Consider the following 13,446-nt stretch of genomic DNA (forward strand, 5'->3'; position numbering starts at 1 on the left):
CGCGTACTTGGGCCTCCTTCCTGCGCTCAGGAGGCCCCGGCCCTTTGGGGAACCTTGCCCTCTGTCCCCCATCACCCTCCCCACCCTCTTGACACCCATTCGGGGGATTTGCCGCCTTATCAGCAGGAATCTGTGCCCTTCTCTCTCCATCTCCCAGTCATCCAAGCAGCGCCCCCCAATCTCTTCCTTCATGTCAGTCCCCTATCCTGTCTTCTAGCCTCTGTCTCTGGCCGGGCGGGGGGGTGGGGGTGTCGCTCAGGTCCCCACTCCTGTGAGTCTCTCCATTTTGAGTCCCAGCATTTGACCCACAGCCTTGCTGTCCTCTCTCTCTCCTTCCTCCCTGCTCTTCCCCAGAGCCAAGCTGAGCTCCAGCTGGGAGGGCCAACAGGCAAGGGAGAATGGGGACATTCGCCATGGGGGTGGGGGGAGAGGGCCACCTTGAGTTTCTGTCCATCTTACCCCTCACACACACACTGGCCCCTGGAATGAATTTCTGTTTGATATCCATGTTTGCACAGGAGGTATGGGGCTGTCGGGAGCAAGCCTTGCCCTCAACAACTCATTCTGGTTTTTCTCTTTCAGAAAACCGGCCACTCCCGCCGGGCCTTTAGCCGCCTCACCCATGGTGCGTGGACTGTGGGCTTCCTGCTCTAACCTGTGCCCTCTCCTCCTCTTGGTCCATGTGCCTTCATGAGGCACCCAGGCCTTGAAGACAGCCCATGAGATGTGGGACCCCCCCCAGCACACACACGCACCCATACTCACTCACCCACCCACCCAGGAAGGCCCCCTGTGCCCTGCAGCTGAGAGAGGACCTAGCAAAGGGGGCGGGGACTCATACACACCCCACCGTGGGTTCACTGTTCTCCATCCATGGGGCCAAGTGGGGATGAGCTCATAGTCATGCTGTGGCCACCAGTACGTGGCTCCTGCCTCATGGCACTCATAGAGAAACTGAGGCTCAGAACCTGATAGAGTCTGGCAAAGTTAAAATATACACCCAGGAAACTTTGCTCCTAGCCTACCCACTGGGCATTTGTGAGGACCAATCAGCAGAAGAGAGGGGTGGGGAGGAGGGTGCCTCTCCTACCATGATGCAGAGCAGAATGGAGAGGGTGATTTTTAAGAAGGGGCCAAAGCACAGTGCAAAAGTTGTACTGGCAGGTGAGCCTGACCCCTAATGGGGGGTGGCTGGGCTGAGCACAAGCAGGCATGTGTGTGCATATGTGTACGTGTGTGTGACCAGTGAGTACACTAGTGAAAGTGCCGAGGGTACAGAATAACTTGGGTAATGGAAATAACCAGGCAAAGCACACGGGCTTCCCAGCCCTGGGCTCCCTGGGAGCTTGCAAGCAGTCAAGAACTAGAGAAGCTTTGCCCATCCCAGGTGTCTTCCTCCCCTGCCCCATCCCCACAGGGCATCTCTGGGCACTGGGTACCCTGGTGCCCTCTGTGCTGCCTGCCCACCATGCCCTACCCCACAAACGCTCTGATAACAGTCTGTCCCTGTCTCTCTTCTGCTGCTCCTATGGAAGCGAAGTTTTCCGCTCCTGCAGAAAGCAAAGTTACGGTAGGAAACTGGCTCCTGCCCTAGCCCTCCACTCCCCCTTCTTCCCTGCCCAACCCGGCCTCTCCTCACCCTGCCTCAGCTGCACCCTGATGTGTTCCGGCTGGCTTGGGGTGGAGGACAGGCTGGTCCTGCAGTTGGCCGAGTGCCCTGACGACTCTGAGGTGACTCCCCTTTGTTCCTGGGGTACAGGAACCCAGCATTTAGAGCCCTGGAACCCAGGACCTTGTTATTTGGGGACTGCATGGGAACTTAAGCTACCACTGACAGGGGAGGAGGGACAGGGGCTGAGGGTCACTCACTGAGTGGTTGGGAGGGGATGGCAAGTTGTTGAGGGCGCTACCAGGGAGGCAGGGGTGAGTGGTCAGGAGCCTGGAGATGGAGCCAGGGAGCTGGCATGGAGGGGTTACCCTGAGCAGCTCAGGATGGGCAGGGGGGTGTGGGGAGCAAAAGAGAGGGGAAGGTAGGTGGCAGAGGCCCTACAGTGGTAAGACAGAGCCTGCTGTGGGAGAGGCAGGAGTGACATGGGGAAGAGCTGGAGCGAGAGGGAGGAGGGCCCTGCCCACACAGACCCCTGTTTCTCCAGACTCAGAGACAGGTGAGGATGACATCAGCGATGTGCAGGGGACCCAGCGCTTGGAGCTTCGGGATGACAGGACCTTCAGCACCCCCACAGGTGAGCTCTTTGGGTGCTCAAAGAGCAGGTGGGTGAGCCTCCCACAAGAGATGCCTTGGCTTCACCATGCTTCTTTCTCTAGGGGGCTCCGATACCCTGGTGGGCACCTCTCTGGACACGCCCCCGACCTCCGTGACAGGCACCTCAGAGGAGCAAGTGAGCTGGTGGGGCAGCGGGCAGACGGTCCTGGAGCAGGAAGTGGGCAGCAGGGGTGGCACCCGCCGCCCCCCGGGCAGCCCAAGGCAAGCACAGGCAGCCGGGGCCGGGCCACGGCACCTGGGGGTGGAGCCGCTGGTACGGGCATCTCGAGCTAATCTGGTGGGCGCAAGCTGGGGGTCAGAGGATAGCCTTTCGGTGGCCAGTGACCTGTATGACAGCGCGTTCAGTCTGTACAGAGGACGGGCGCTCTCGATCCACGTGTAAGTAATGCTTCCCATGGGCCTGTACTGTCCTCCCTCACCATGCTGTCCTGCGCTTCCCCTCACTGCTCTGTCAACCCCCACCCTCCCCAGCACCATCCATCCTCTGTGCGCTTCTCCACCCCTCATTGCTTCCAGTCCTGGCCACAGCTCTTCACTCCATCTTCCTACACCGCTCCATCCGTCTCCTGTGCCATCACTACCCACGTCCTCCCACACCTACTGTTCTGGCTCACCGTGCCATCTCCGTGGTCTGGAACCCCTCTGTCCCTTCCTCGTCTCCTCCAATATCTCCATTTTCCCAGGGGCCCTCTCCTGCCTCGCCCATTCAGGCTCCAGTTGTCCCCAGGATCCCCCCCCCCTCAGGGCCCCCTCCGTGCCTGCTGTCTCAGCAGCTGCTGCCTTTTCATCTCTCTGCACATTCCTGTTCCCATGTGGGCCTTTTTCTGGGAGGAACGGAACCACGGCAGCTCCCGGGAGAGCAGGAGAGAGCAAGGGAGCAAGAGCACAACCAGGAGAGAGAAGAGAGCGAGGTGGTCAGGGGGCAGATGGGGCCAGGGGCCTGGGAAAGCAGGAGGATGTGGGGTGTGGGGGAGGTAGGGGCCAGGGCAGGGAGGGATGGAGACAGGCGGCTGGGGTGGAGGCAGAGGGCTTGGAATGCTGGAGGGGGGTGTCTGTGATGATGGTGTGGGAGATGCCGGAAGGTGGGGTTGCAGGTGGTCCTGGTAGGGGTGTTGAGGAGCAAAGGTGTTGCAGTGAGGCAATAGATCCATTTTTGGAGATTTGGGGATTGCCACATACAGGAGGGAGTGCTATGGTAGAAGAGGGGAGTGGCTGATCACGGAGGTTTTGGGGGGCACCTGGGGGGCTGACAGGGGGCCTGATTTGTGACGGGTGTAAGTGTGTGGGGGAGGTACCATCATGGAGAAGGAAGGGGCCTAGTGTGGAGAAGGCAGTGGGAGTAGCTGTTGGTGAACAGAGGAGAGGCCTGGGCAGGGGCCAGGGAGGCTCCCTTGCTTTTTCTGATTGGCATTAACCAGGTACTCCTGTGCCCTGGACTTGCCTTTTCCTTTCCTGCCTCTCTTTGCCAGGCCCCAGCCAGAGCCTGGAGTTGCTATGGCAACTTCAGAGGAACCCATTTCCTTAGTGATGTCTGTGGTACAGAGCCTGGCCTGGAGCTCGAAACTGCTGGCAAGAGGCCTCCCCTTGCTGTCCCAATTTCTCTCCATGCCTCACCCAGTTCCCAGAGGCCATTCCTCAGGGACTCTGCTGTTCCTCCCCCGGAGTAGACTCTGCCTCCCTGCAGGTGGCTGGCTGAGGTCCCGCTCCCTCAGGGTTCTATGGGTCACTATCCCCACCCTCTCACCTCCATCAGAGGTGGGCTCTGTAGTAGAGGTGGCTGGCCCAGTCTGAAATATGCTTACAGTCAGGCACTCTTAGCATTTCTGCTTGTGGCTGGCGTCCTATTTCCCTCCCTTCTGTGCCACCGGGGTCCCAGACATTGTGGAGGGAATGAGGGCTCAGGAGTCAGACTCCCTGGGTTTCGATCCTAGTACCAACCATTTCCTAGCTGCTCCACCTTGTTAAGGCATTTTACCTCTTTAAGCCTCAGTTTCTTCATCTGTAAATGGACCTACTAACAGTTCCTACTTCACAGGATTGTAGCGAGGATTAAATGACTAAGTGCATTTAAAGCATTTAGCACATGTCCAGCACACAATAACTCCTCAACGAGCCATTTCATAACTTTTTATTAAGCTGTCTCTAATGTGTCAGGTGTGCTGCTCAGATTCCTTTTCTCGCGAATCTTTGTTTGATGTGCTCCCCAAGGTGGTCCAGGTGGGGGTGACTGAGGCCCAGCTCTTGGACCTCAAAGTTCTGTAGGTGAGAGGGGCACTCTGGGCTGACCAGCTCCTTCTCGTCTCCTCTTCTCCCGCACTCCCGATTCGGGCCCACGCAGTAGTTATTTCTGAGCTGAGTTATTTCTGAGCATACCCCTTTGGGGAGCTTCTGTGCTTCTCCGGGGAATTCCAAGGACTCAGGTAACTTTCCCAGGGGCAGGACAAAGTTAAAGGCCTGTGCTGGGGGCAGACTGATTAAATGGAATGGGAACAGGGGCATCCCAGTCTCCTACCCTAGGGACCCCAGCTACCACCTGCTGTGTCCTATCAGTACTGGACTCAGGTCTGAGTTGGTGTTAGGCAACCGGAGGGATGGGGCATTGCTCTGGAGGGAAGGCTCAGGTTTGTGCCCGACCTGCTCTGAAGGGGGTTATACCGGCAGGGCTGTGGAGGCCAGCTGGGGGCAGGAATGAGTGGGAGGCTGCATTCCTGAGGGGGCCCCTCCCCATCCTACCCTTCTGCCTGCCATCACCACTTCATCCTTTGGGTCCTAAACCTCATTCTTTTCTCTTCCACCGCTCAGTTTTGTTACTGCTGTTTCCCAGCTTCCGGGGCTGGGGGGAGGGGGCTGGTCAGAGCCCCTGGGGCTGAGTCTGTACCTGGACCCAGTCACTACACCAGTCTTCTGGTGCCAGAGCCGCCGCCTCTCCCCAGCACAGCACCTGCTCTGGCTGTGGCTTCCTCTTTGGGGGGAGGGGGCGGAGGTCTGGCCCGTGTCACCCCCCAAGCCTTCCTAGCATGCCCCACTGCCAACTCCTGTCACGAGCTGAGGGTCTAGGAGAGGTGGGCCCCTGAATTTTCTACCCCTCTTCGTCTCCGTTCCGCAGCAGCGTCCCTCAAAGCGGATTGCACAGGGAGGAGCCGGACCTCCAGCCTCAGCCGGCCAGCGAAGCCCCACGTCGCCCGGCCCTACCGCCCCCCTCCAAATCCGCGCTACTGCCCCCACCGTCCCCTCGGGTGGGTAAGCGGCCCCCACCGGGACCCAGTGCCCAGCCCCCGGCCACCCCTACGTCGCCCCACCGACGTACTCAGGAGCCAGGGCTGCCCGAAGACACCACCGCCGAAGAGAAGCGAGGGAAGAAGGCCAAGCCGTCGGGGCCGTCGCTAGCGGGCACGGCCGAGTCTCGGCCCCAGACGCCTCTGAGCGAGGCCTCAGGCCGCCTGTCAGCGCTGGGCCGCTCGCCGAGGCTGGTGCGCGCGGGGTCCCGAATCCTGGACAAGCTGCAGTTCTTTGAGGAGCGACGGCGCAGCCTGGAGCGCAGCGACTCGCCGCCTGCGCCCCTGCGGCCCTGGGTGCCCCTGCGCAAGGCGCGCTCGCTGGAGCAGCCCAAGTCCCAGGATGACGCCCCGTGGGGCTCGCCCGGGGCCTCTCAAGAGGAGCTTCGGGCGCCATCGGGCAGCGTGGCCGAGCGGCGCCGCCTGTTCCAGCAGAAGGCTGCCTCGCTGGACGAGCGCACGCGGCAGCGCAGCCCGGCCTCCGAACTGGAGCTGCGCTTCGCGCAAGAGCTGGGCCGCATCCGCCGCTCCACGTCACGGGAGGAACTGGTTCGCTCGCACGAGTCCCTGCGCGCCACGCTGCAGCGCGCGCCGTCCCCTCGAGAGCCTGGCGAGCCTCCGCTTTTCTCCCAGCCCTCCACCCCCAAGACCTCACGGGCCGTGAGCCCCGCCGCCGCCGCCCAGCCGACCCCTTCAAGCGTTGCGGGGAGGCCCGGGGACGAGCCTGGGAGGCCTCGGAGCCGCGGGCCGACAAGCAGGACAGAGCTAGGGGAAGGCCCGCAGCAGGAGGTTAGGCGCCGGGACCAGTTCCCACTGACCAGGGGCAGAACCGTCCAGGAGAGCCGGAGCCCCGTGCCGCCTCACGCCCCAGCCGATCTCCCCGAGGCCAGGACGAAAGCCCCACCAGGTCGGAAGAGGGAGCCCCCGGCCCAAGCCGTGCGCTTCCTGCCTTGGGCCACGCCGGGCCCGGAGGGCGCTGCAGTGCCCCAGACCTTGGAGAAGAACCGGGCGGGGCCTGAGGCCGAGAAGAGGCAGCGCAGAGGGCCAGAGGAGGATGGTCCCTGGGGGCCCTGGGACCGCCGAGGGACTCGTAGCCAGGGCAGAGGTCGTAGGGCCCGGCCCACCTCACCCGAGCTCGGTAAGGCCTCCGGGAGCAGCAAGAGGGTGCTGGGACCTGGGTGGGAGGGCGTTTGAGGAGAGCCAGGCTGCTAGGCAAATTGCAAGGGTAAGGTTTCCCAGGGAAGGCAAGGACACAAGCTCAAGTTGAGTGAAGGCTGATGTGCTAAAACTTGCCTGCTGCTGAGGCAGAGTGTGTGTGTTTTTAGGAAGGTCGGGTGGAGCCCAGGATTAAGCAAAAACCCGGTGCCCAGACATCTGCCGTAGGCCCTGCCCCCCACCATGGGTCCAGTGGCCTGCTAGTCTGTTGGGTCAGGTACCCAACTGTGATGGAAGGCGCTGGTGGGAATCGAAGGAGCCCCTCAGTGGGGGAAGAGATGGGAGCCTACTTCAGTGAATAATTTGTTAGGTCCCTGTTACAGGCAAGCTTTGGACCAGACAACTCTCATCTCTGCCTTCCCCATCCTGGCATCCTCCCCTGACCCGTCCGGGGCCTCTAAGATGTGACCCAGCCTCCCTTTCTAGATGCCTCGCTTCTATCCTTGAGTCCCTGTGTTGCTGAGCTGACCGTGGTCCCAGGCCAGCCTGTGTGTGGTCTCCCGGTCTTCCTGTGGGTGCTTGCCAATAGCCAGACTGCCCCTGCCCCTAAGTCTGCTCATCCTGAACACCAGCTTGGGGTCCCAGTCCTGGAGGGAGGCAGAGGAAGCCATCCTTCCCTCGCTCCCACCCCCTGCTGCTTCCTCAGGCCGGAGGCCCCTCCTCGCTGCTCCCGGGACACCTGTGCGGGCCTTTTTCATTGCACTTACTACCCTGTATTTTCTTCAGCAGAATTACTTTATTTTTCGTTTAAATATGACAGTCTCAAGGCCCTGTCCTACGTTCTACTAGCCATCATTATTGCGTACTCACAGCCCTGTCTGAGGCATTGTGTTGTTAGCTGGGCACTTAGGGCTGCTATTTTAACTTGATCTGTAAGCTAGCTTTGCAAGATATTGGGTAGTGTTTATCAGCTCCATCTTACAGAAACAAAACTGAGGCGCAGAGAGGTTATCTCACTTGCCCGAGTTTACGTAGCTAGAAGACAGCATGATTGCGATCCTCACTGCTGTTTTGGCACTGTGCTTTATCTAGCGTATGGAAGGTCAGAGTTAGAAATACCCAGAGGGGTCTCTTTGTGTGGTCAAGTGTCCTGTAAGCAGGGACCACATCTTATTTCCTGTTGTACCCCTGGTGCCAAACAGAGTTTAGTATGCAGTCAGTGCAGTGTTATTGTTTGATGAATGGACAAAATCAAAGCTGATTTTCCTGAGGCCTTGCAGAGGGCTAACGGCCCCACCTGCTGCTCCCTCTTGTGAGTTGGCGGCTTCGCTAACGTGCCAGTATGCCACGCGTTGCCCTGTGATACCACTATGATTGCTTACGTCTCAGGTTGCTGTCAGCCTGTCTTCTGTCTGTGTGGAAGCTCGTACTCTCTCGTGCCCCTCACAGTGCCTCGCACGGGGTCTGACCTACCATCCTTGACCACTGATCGGTGTAAAGACACAGCGCAGTTCCTGCCTTCCTCCAGAAACAGTACTGTGGCTGAGGCTGAAGAGCAGCCAAACTAATGTGGGGTCCCAGCCACCCTGTCCCGCTTGAGAACCCCCCCTTCTGTCTTCCTTTCTCCCCTGTCTCAGGACATTCAGGAGAGAGACCTTTCGCTTCCCACCCCCACCTTCTAGAAACCCCTCTTTCTGCGTTGGGATGTCCAAGATTTGGGGCTGCCATCACACCCTCTCCCCCGAGTCACCCCCACAGGGACCACATGCCTTTACCCTACCTGCTGTGTCTCTGGCAGAGTCTTCGGATGACTCTTATGTGTCTGCTGGAGAAGAGCCCCTAGAGGCCCCCGTGTTTGAGATCCCCCTGCAGGATGCGGTGGTGGCCCCAGGGGCGGACGTACTGCTCAAGTGCATCATCACCGCCAACCCCCCTCCCCAAGGTGAGCTCCAGAGTTGGGGCCTGGCTAAGGTTGAGACAGGAAGGGGTGGGGGAAGAGGGGAGATCATCCACCTCCCGGGGGCTGGCCTGACTCCTGTGTGCCTGTCAGAGCTTTCCCAGAATTCCCTGAGAGAGGGGAGGGCAGGCCTGGGCTCTTGGGGAGGAGAGTCCTCCGAATTCCCTAGGAGTGGTTTGGGTTCTGTGTGGGGTGGGGGGAGATTTGTCCCAGTGGCCCTGGTGGGCCATGGCGACACGGTCACCCTGCTGCTTTCCCACAGTGTCCTGGCAGAAGGATGGGTCCGCACTGCGCAGCCACGGCCACCTTCTCATCCGGGCTGAGGGTGAGCGGCACACCCTGCTGCTCCGGGAGGCCCGGACAGCTGATGCCGGGAACTACACGGCTACCGCTACCAATGAGCTGGGCCAGGCCAGCTGTGCTGCCACGCTGGCCGTGAGACCTGGTAGGCAGGCTGTGGGCCCCAGGGCTGGGTGGGGTGAGCAGTGACCCTTCCCTGTGGGGCCAGGCTCCCTTCCTGTTCCCAGCCTGGAGCTCAACTTTCAACTGGTGTGCACAGTCTGTTCTCTCGTGTCTGCTGCTCTGGTGGAAGCATTTTAAATGGCCTTGGCTTCAGGGCAAAGGCCAGATTCCTGAGGCACACACCAGGGCGGCCAATTCCTGAAGTCACTGAAATTTGTCTTTAAACATCATGTAAATGCCATCCTTTCATGGCATTTTCCTGAACAGGGTCCTGTGGGGAAAGCAAATTATCCATGAGTCTCAGAAAAAGACTCTCCTAGCTCAAAGGGCTTAAAAGCCATCAGGAACCTTCTGAGGTTATTTCTTCTTTAGAACAGTCCCCCTGCCCCCCTTAAAAGAGATGCTTTTCAGTGCTTCCGTCCCTCCCCTGCTCCTTCTATTGAACCCAGAGTTCTAAAGAGGGGGCAGCTGAGACCACTTCTTGGGAGCTGGTGGTGGCTAAGGCCTCCTCGTTTTCTATTTTTGTGAAAGTCCTCACTTGGTGTTGGACGACTTCCTTTGGGTTTAAGCCCAGTTTCTTCCAGGTTCAGGGTAGGGCTGGAATTGCATCCACGCACATGGCCAGTTCGACTCATTCAGGTCGCTGGGCCTGACCATGTGCTGACCCTAGGCAGTGGGGGTGTGGGGGAGATGAGACTGGGGAAGGGGCATTCAAGGAGTAGATGCAGATTCAACCTCCAAGGAGGTTACCACTAGTGACAACCCTTGATCAGAGGACTTCGGTGGGAGGAAAGTGCAGGGCAGATGAATCCTGCACCGAGGACAAGGACAGCCGGGCAGCTGGTCAGTGTTGTGGGATGGTGGGCTGGGAGGCACCAGGGCCCTGAGGGGACTGGGGCTCCGCCCAGCAATGGGAGGGGCCAGGAGGGGGAAGGGCACACTGCTGTTCTGGCCCTTCCCTTTCACTCAGCCCTGCAGGTGACGAGATAACAGAGATTATTTTGCTGTGGTCTCAGGGACTCAACACTTTCACTGTCAGGGAGTCTGACTGGTATCTGACCTGACAGGTCTTGCTTTAGATCCTTTTTTTTTTTTTAAAGATTTTATTTATTTAAATATTTATTTTTAGAAGGAGAAAGAGAGGAAGAGAAACATCAGTGTGTGGTTGCCTCCCGCACACCCCCCACTGGGGACCTGGTTTGCAACCCAGGCATGTGCCCCAACTGGGAATTGAACCGGTGACTCCCTGGTTCACAGGCCCATGCTCAATCTACTGAGCTACACCAACCAGGGCGCTTTAGATCCTTTTGATTTTACCGTCTGGCTTTGCAGAAAGGCAGGTCTTAGCTTACAGACCAGCCCCAACCAGGAGCTCAGGTTTTAGGCTCACTCCTTCCCTCTTCCCCTCCCACCTCGATGAATCATACCTGTTCCTCTACTGCCCTCCTTCCCTCCTTCCATTCTCCCTGGGATCTGGCTTCTGACTCAGCTCCCAGCACCGCTTTGGGGGCCCAGGTCCAGCTCCAGGACTCCGGTCAATACCTGGCTTGGACTGAGATTTGGCAAGGAGTTGGGGTAGGGGGTGCCCCAGTACTGGCTCAGGGCCATTTGGGAGACTTTTAAGGTTGAGAAGGAGGCTTGGGGCAAGGCAGCTGTCTGCACTTGACTGGGAGTTCTGTCTTTGCCTGCTAAACCTTCCTGCATTTCAGTTCCCTCATTTGTAAACCAGAGATAATTATACTATTTGCAGGAAAGAAAGCAAATGTGTGAACAAGCTTTATGAACTGTAAAGCTGTAGACAAATGTTAGTTGTTAGCATTATTAAGTGGCGCTGTTGTGCACAGGAGCTCAGGTTTCCACGAGGCTTCGGGAAGCTGTCTTTTCCTTTCCTTCCCTTTCTTCGTACTGTTTGTGCCTTGGGATCGCCTCCCTCCCTGGCCAGGCCCGCACCCCAACCCTCTCATGTTTCCCAGCCTGTCATAGCATCTCTGTGCTGCCTCCACCCTGGGGGAGCCAGGCTTTGCACCCAGAGAACAGCTCCCGAAAGTCAGACTGGTCCAGGGCTCCAGGGCTTGAGGGGCAGGCACGTGGGTCCAGACTCAGCTCTCGTGGAGAAAGCAGACTTTCTTACCCTACAAGGCTCTGTTTGGTCCAGAGCCTCTGGGTGGAGGCCAGTGGATCCAGGAGCAGCAAGAGTGGGCGGAACCAATGAGTGGCAAAGACATTTGGCAAAAGCCAGGGTCCCAGGCCTGGAGTTTGTAGGGAATGAGGGGGTGGGGCGAGAGAAGGGTGTTAGGCAGTGCGGCTGTGGGTGGGGTAGGAGCAGGTTGAGGGAGGGCATATGTAGTATCTTGTGGGAAGAAGCGTTGTGGAACCACTTCCTTTTCTGGCTCCTCACCAGCCCCTATGGTAACCAGGACTGGCTACCCAGTGCCCTCTTGGGGTGCACACAGGACCTGCCTTTGAGGGCCCAGAGATCTCAGTTCCTGGTTGGGAGCCACTTGAACAGGGAATCGGTAACTAGAGCATGTAGTTATCCTGGCGCTATATAGTTCCAGGGGGCACGGTGTGTCCTTGCCAGCTCTGGCAGTCCCACCCAGCCCTGGACCCCTCCCTGCCTGCCCCGCCCCACCGAATGACTGCTGAGACGCAGTTGAGCTCCCAAAGGGTGTGTGTGTGTTGGGACAGGGGGTTGGAGGATGGGATAAGTGCACTTAACCGAAGCCAAGCATTCTGCAGCTGCCTGCGTCCGCCACACAGGCATTTATTCAGTACCAACGGGGTGCCGCGGCTCCATCTCTCAAAGCAGTGCCATGTGTTTGGAGAGTGCCATGTACTTACTTCTTCCAGTCCCTTTCACATCTCTTCCCTTCCTTGACCTACATCACACCCTGGATGGGACCCTTGCACAACACAGGGGTTAGGGTCACCTGCCGCCCTTGCAGTAGAAAATCCAGGTTTAACTTAGTCGGCCCTACACGTAGGCAGCTGCCCAACCGCCAGTTGACCCTCGAACAACGCGGGTTCGAACTGCTTGGATCAATTGGAAAAAATCCATTGCAGTTCAAACCCGTGGTGTTCAGGGTCAGCTGTGTGTCTCTCGGAGGGTCATGACAGGTGGTGACGTTCCCAATTTACAGATGAGAAGATGGAAGCATGGAGTGTAAAGTGACACAGAGCTAGCAGAAGGCCAGCACCTTTACTTGGCATCTGTAATCTGCCTAGGAACGCTGTAAGCAACAGGGGGTTGAAATGCTCACCTAAGAAGCAAACAGGCCTGGTGTGATGGCGGGTGAAAATAACAGGACCAGTTAGCATTTCCTGAGCACTTCATACGTACCGGGCCCTGTGTTGATGGGGTTCTCGCATTTAATCCACCCTGTAAGGTTGGTCCTATGATTATGCCCATCCTACAGATAAGGAAACGGAGACCTGGAGAGCTTGAGCAAATTACTCTAGAGCAGCACTGATGGGTAGAACTCTGTGATGATAGAAATATTATATATGCGTGTGGTCCAATGTGGCAGCCGCTAGCCACATGTGGCTATTGGGCACTTGAAATGTGGCTAGTGCACCTAAAGAGCTGACTTTTTCATTTCGTTTTACTTGAATGAATGCACATTTGAATAGACTCCGGGGCTATTTAATATACATTGAAATAAACTCAGCTGTAGTAGGAGCAGAGGGTCAGAGGGAAGTTGGGTGATGATTTGGAGCCCTGTCCCTGGACCTCCCAAGTCTACACTCCCAACCACTGCACCGTACTGTCCCCTTTCTCTACTCTGAAGAGAGAGGGTCAGGGTTCAGGTAGAACTGTGCTCCCAAGCTCAGTAGCGCAGGGGTGGAGGTGGAGACTGCCGCTGCCTTCTGTGGGTGGGTCAGACTTAGGGTTTTCTTTGTTTCCCTGCGTGCCCGTGCCGGTGCGTGCACGTGCGGGTGCGTGCACAGTTGGCCCACCCACCAAGGGTCAGGAGCGAGGGAGCCGTGGGTGGCTCCATGTGCCCGACCTCCACCCTGCTGCCTTCATTCCTCCCCTCAAGCACAGGTTTCATGTCTTTGCGCTCAAGATTCTAGCATTTTCCAGTGGAGACCTTGGCCTCTTCACTCAATCTGGCCACCATGTTCTCCTCTGTGCAGCAGGGATCATTATAACTCCCGGGCTGCTTTCTCGGTAAAAAGCTGTGATGCCCTGTGGGGCTGAGGATTTAGCTGAGGACACGTGGGTCAGGGGCTATGGCTCATCAAAGCTCATTTTGGTCCCGTCTGTATGACGGCACTGTCACAACAGAAAGGAGGTCGTTTGGGGAGGTCAG

The 13,446-nt window shown here is 58.1% G+C and overlaps 1 protein-coding gene across 8 annotated transcripts in view; it reads left to right on the forward strand.

Moving 5' to 3' along the window:
- Positions 1–13,446, forward strand: part of SPEG (striated muscle enriched protein kinase) — a 56,106-nt gene that overhangs the window by 7,492 nt on the left and 35,168 nt on the right. For 3 of the 8 annotated variants that reach the window (XM_053919094.1, XM_053919103.1, XM_053919104.1), the window contains exons 2-7: positions 1,541–1,570; positions 2,154–2,243; positions 2,326–2,662; positions 5,391–6,697; positions 8,513–8,656; positions 8,934–9,116. In XM_053919094.1, coding sequence (XP_053775069.1) covers positions 1,541–1,570; positions 2,154–2,243; positions 2,326–2,662; positions 5,391–6,697; positions 8,513–8,656; positions 8,934–9,116 — 2,091 coding nt within the window. Of the gene's footprint in view, positions 1–582; positions 626–1,535; positions 1,571–2,153; positions 2,244–2,325; positions 2,663–5,390; positions 6,698–8,512; positions 8,657–8,933; positions 9,117–13,446 lie in introns of those variants that run through there. The other 5 variants (XM_053919097.2, XM_053919099.1, XM_053919096.1 and 2 more) reach the window with 5 other exon arrangements.

This window comes from Desmodus rotundus, chromosome 2 (assembly GCF_022682495.2).
Source record: "Desmodus rotundus isolate HL8 chromosome 2, HLdesRot8A.1, whole genome shotgun sequence".
Classification (NCBI taxonomy): Eukaryota; Metazoa; Chordata; class Mammalia; order Chiroptera; family Phyllostomidae; genus Desmodus; species Desmodus rotundus.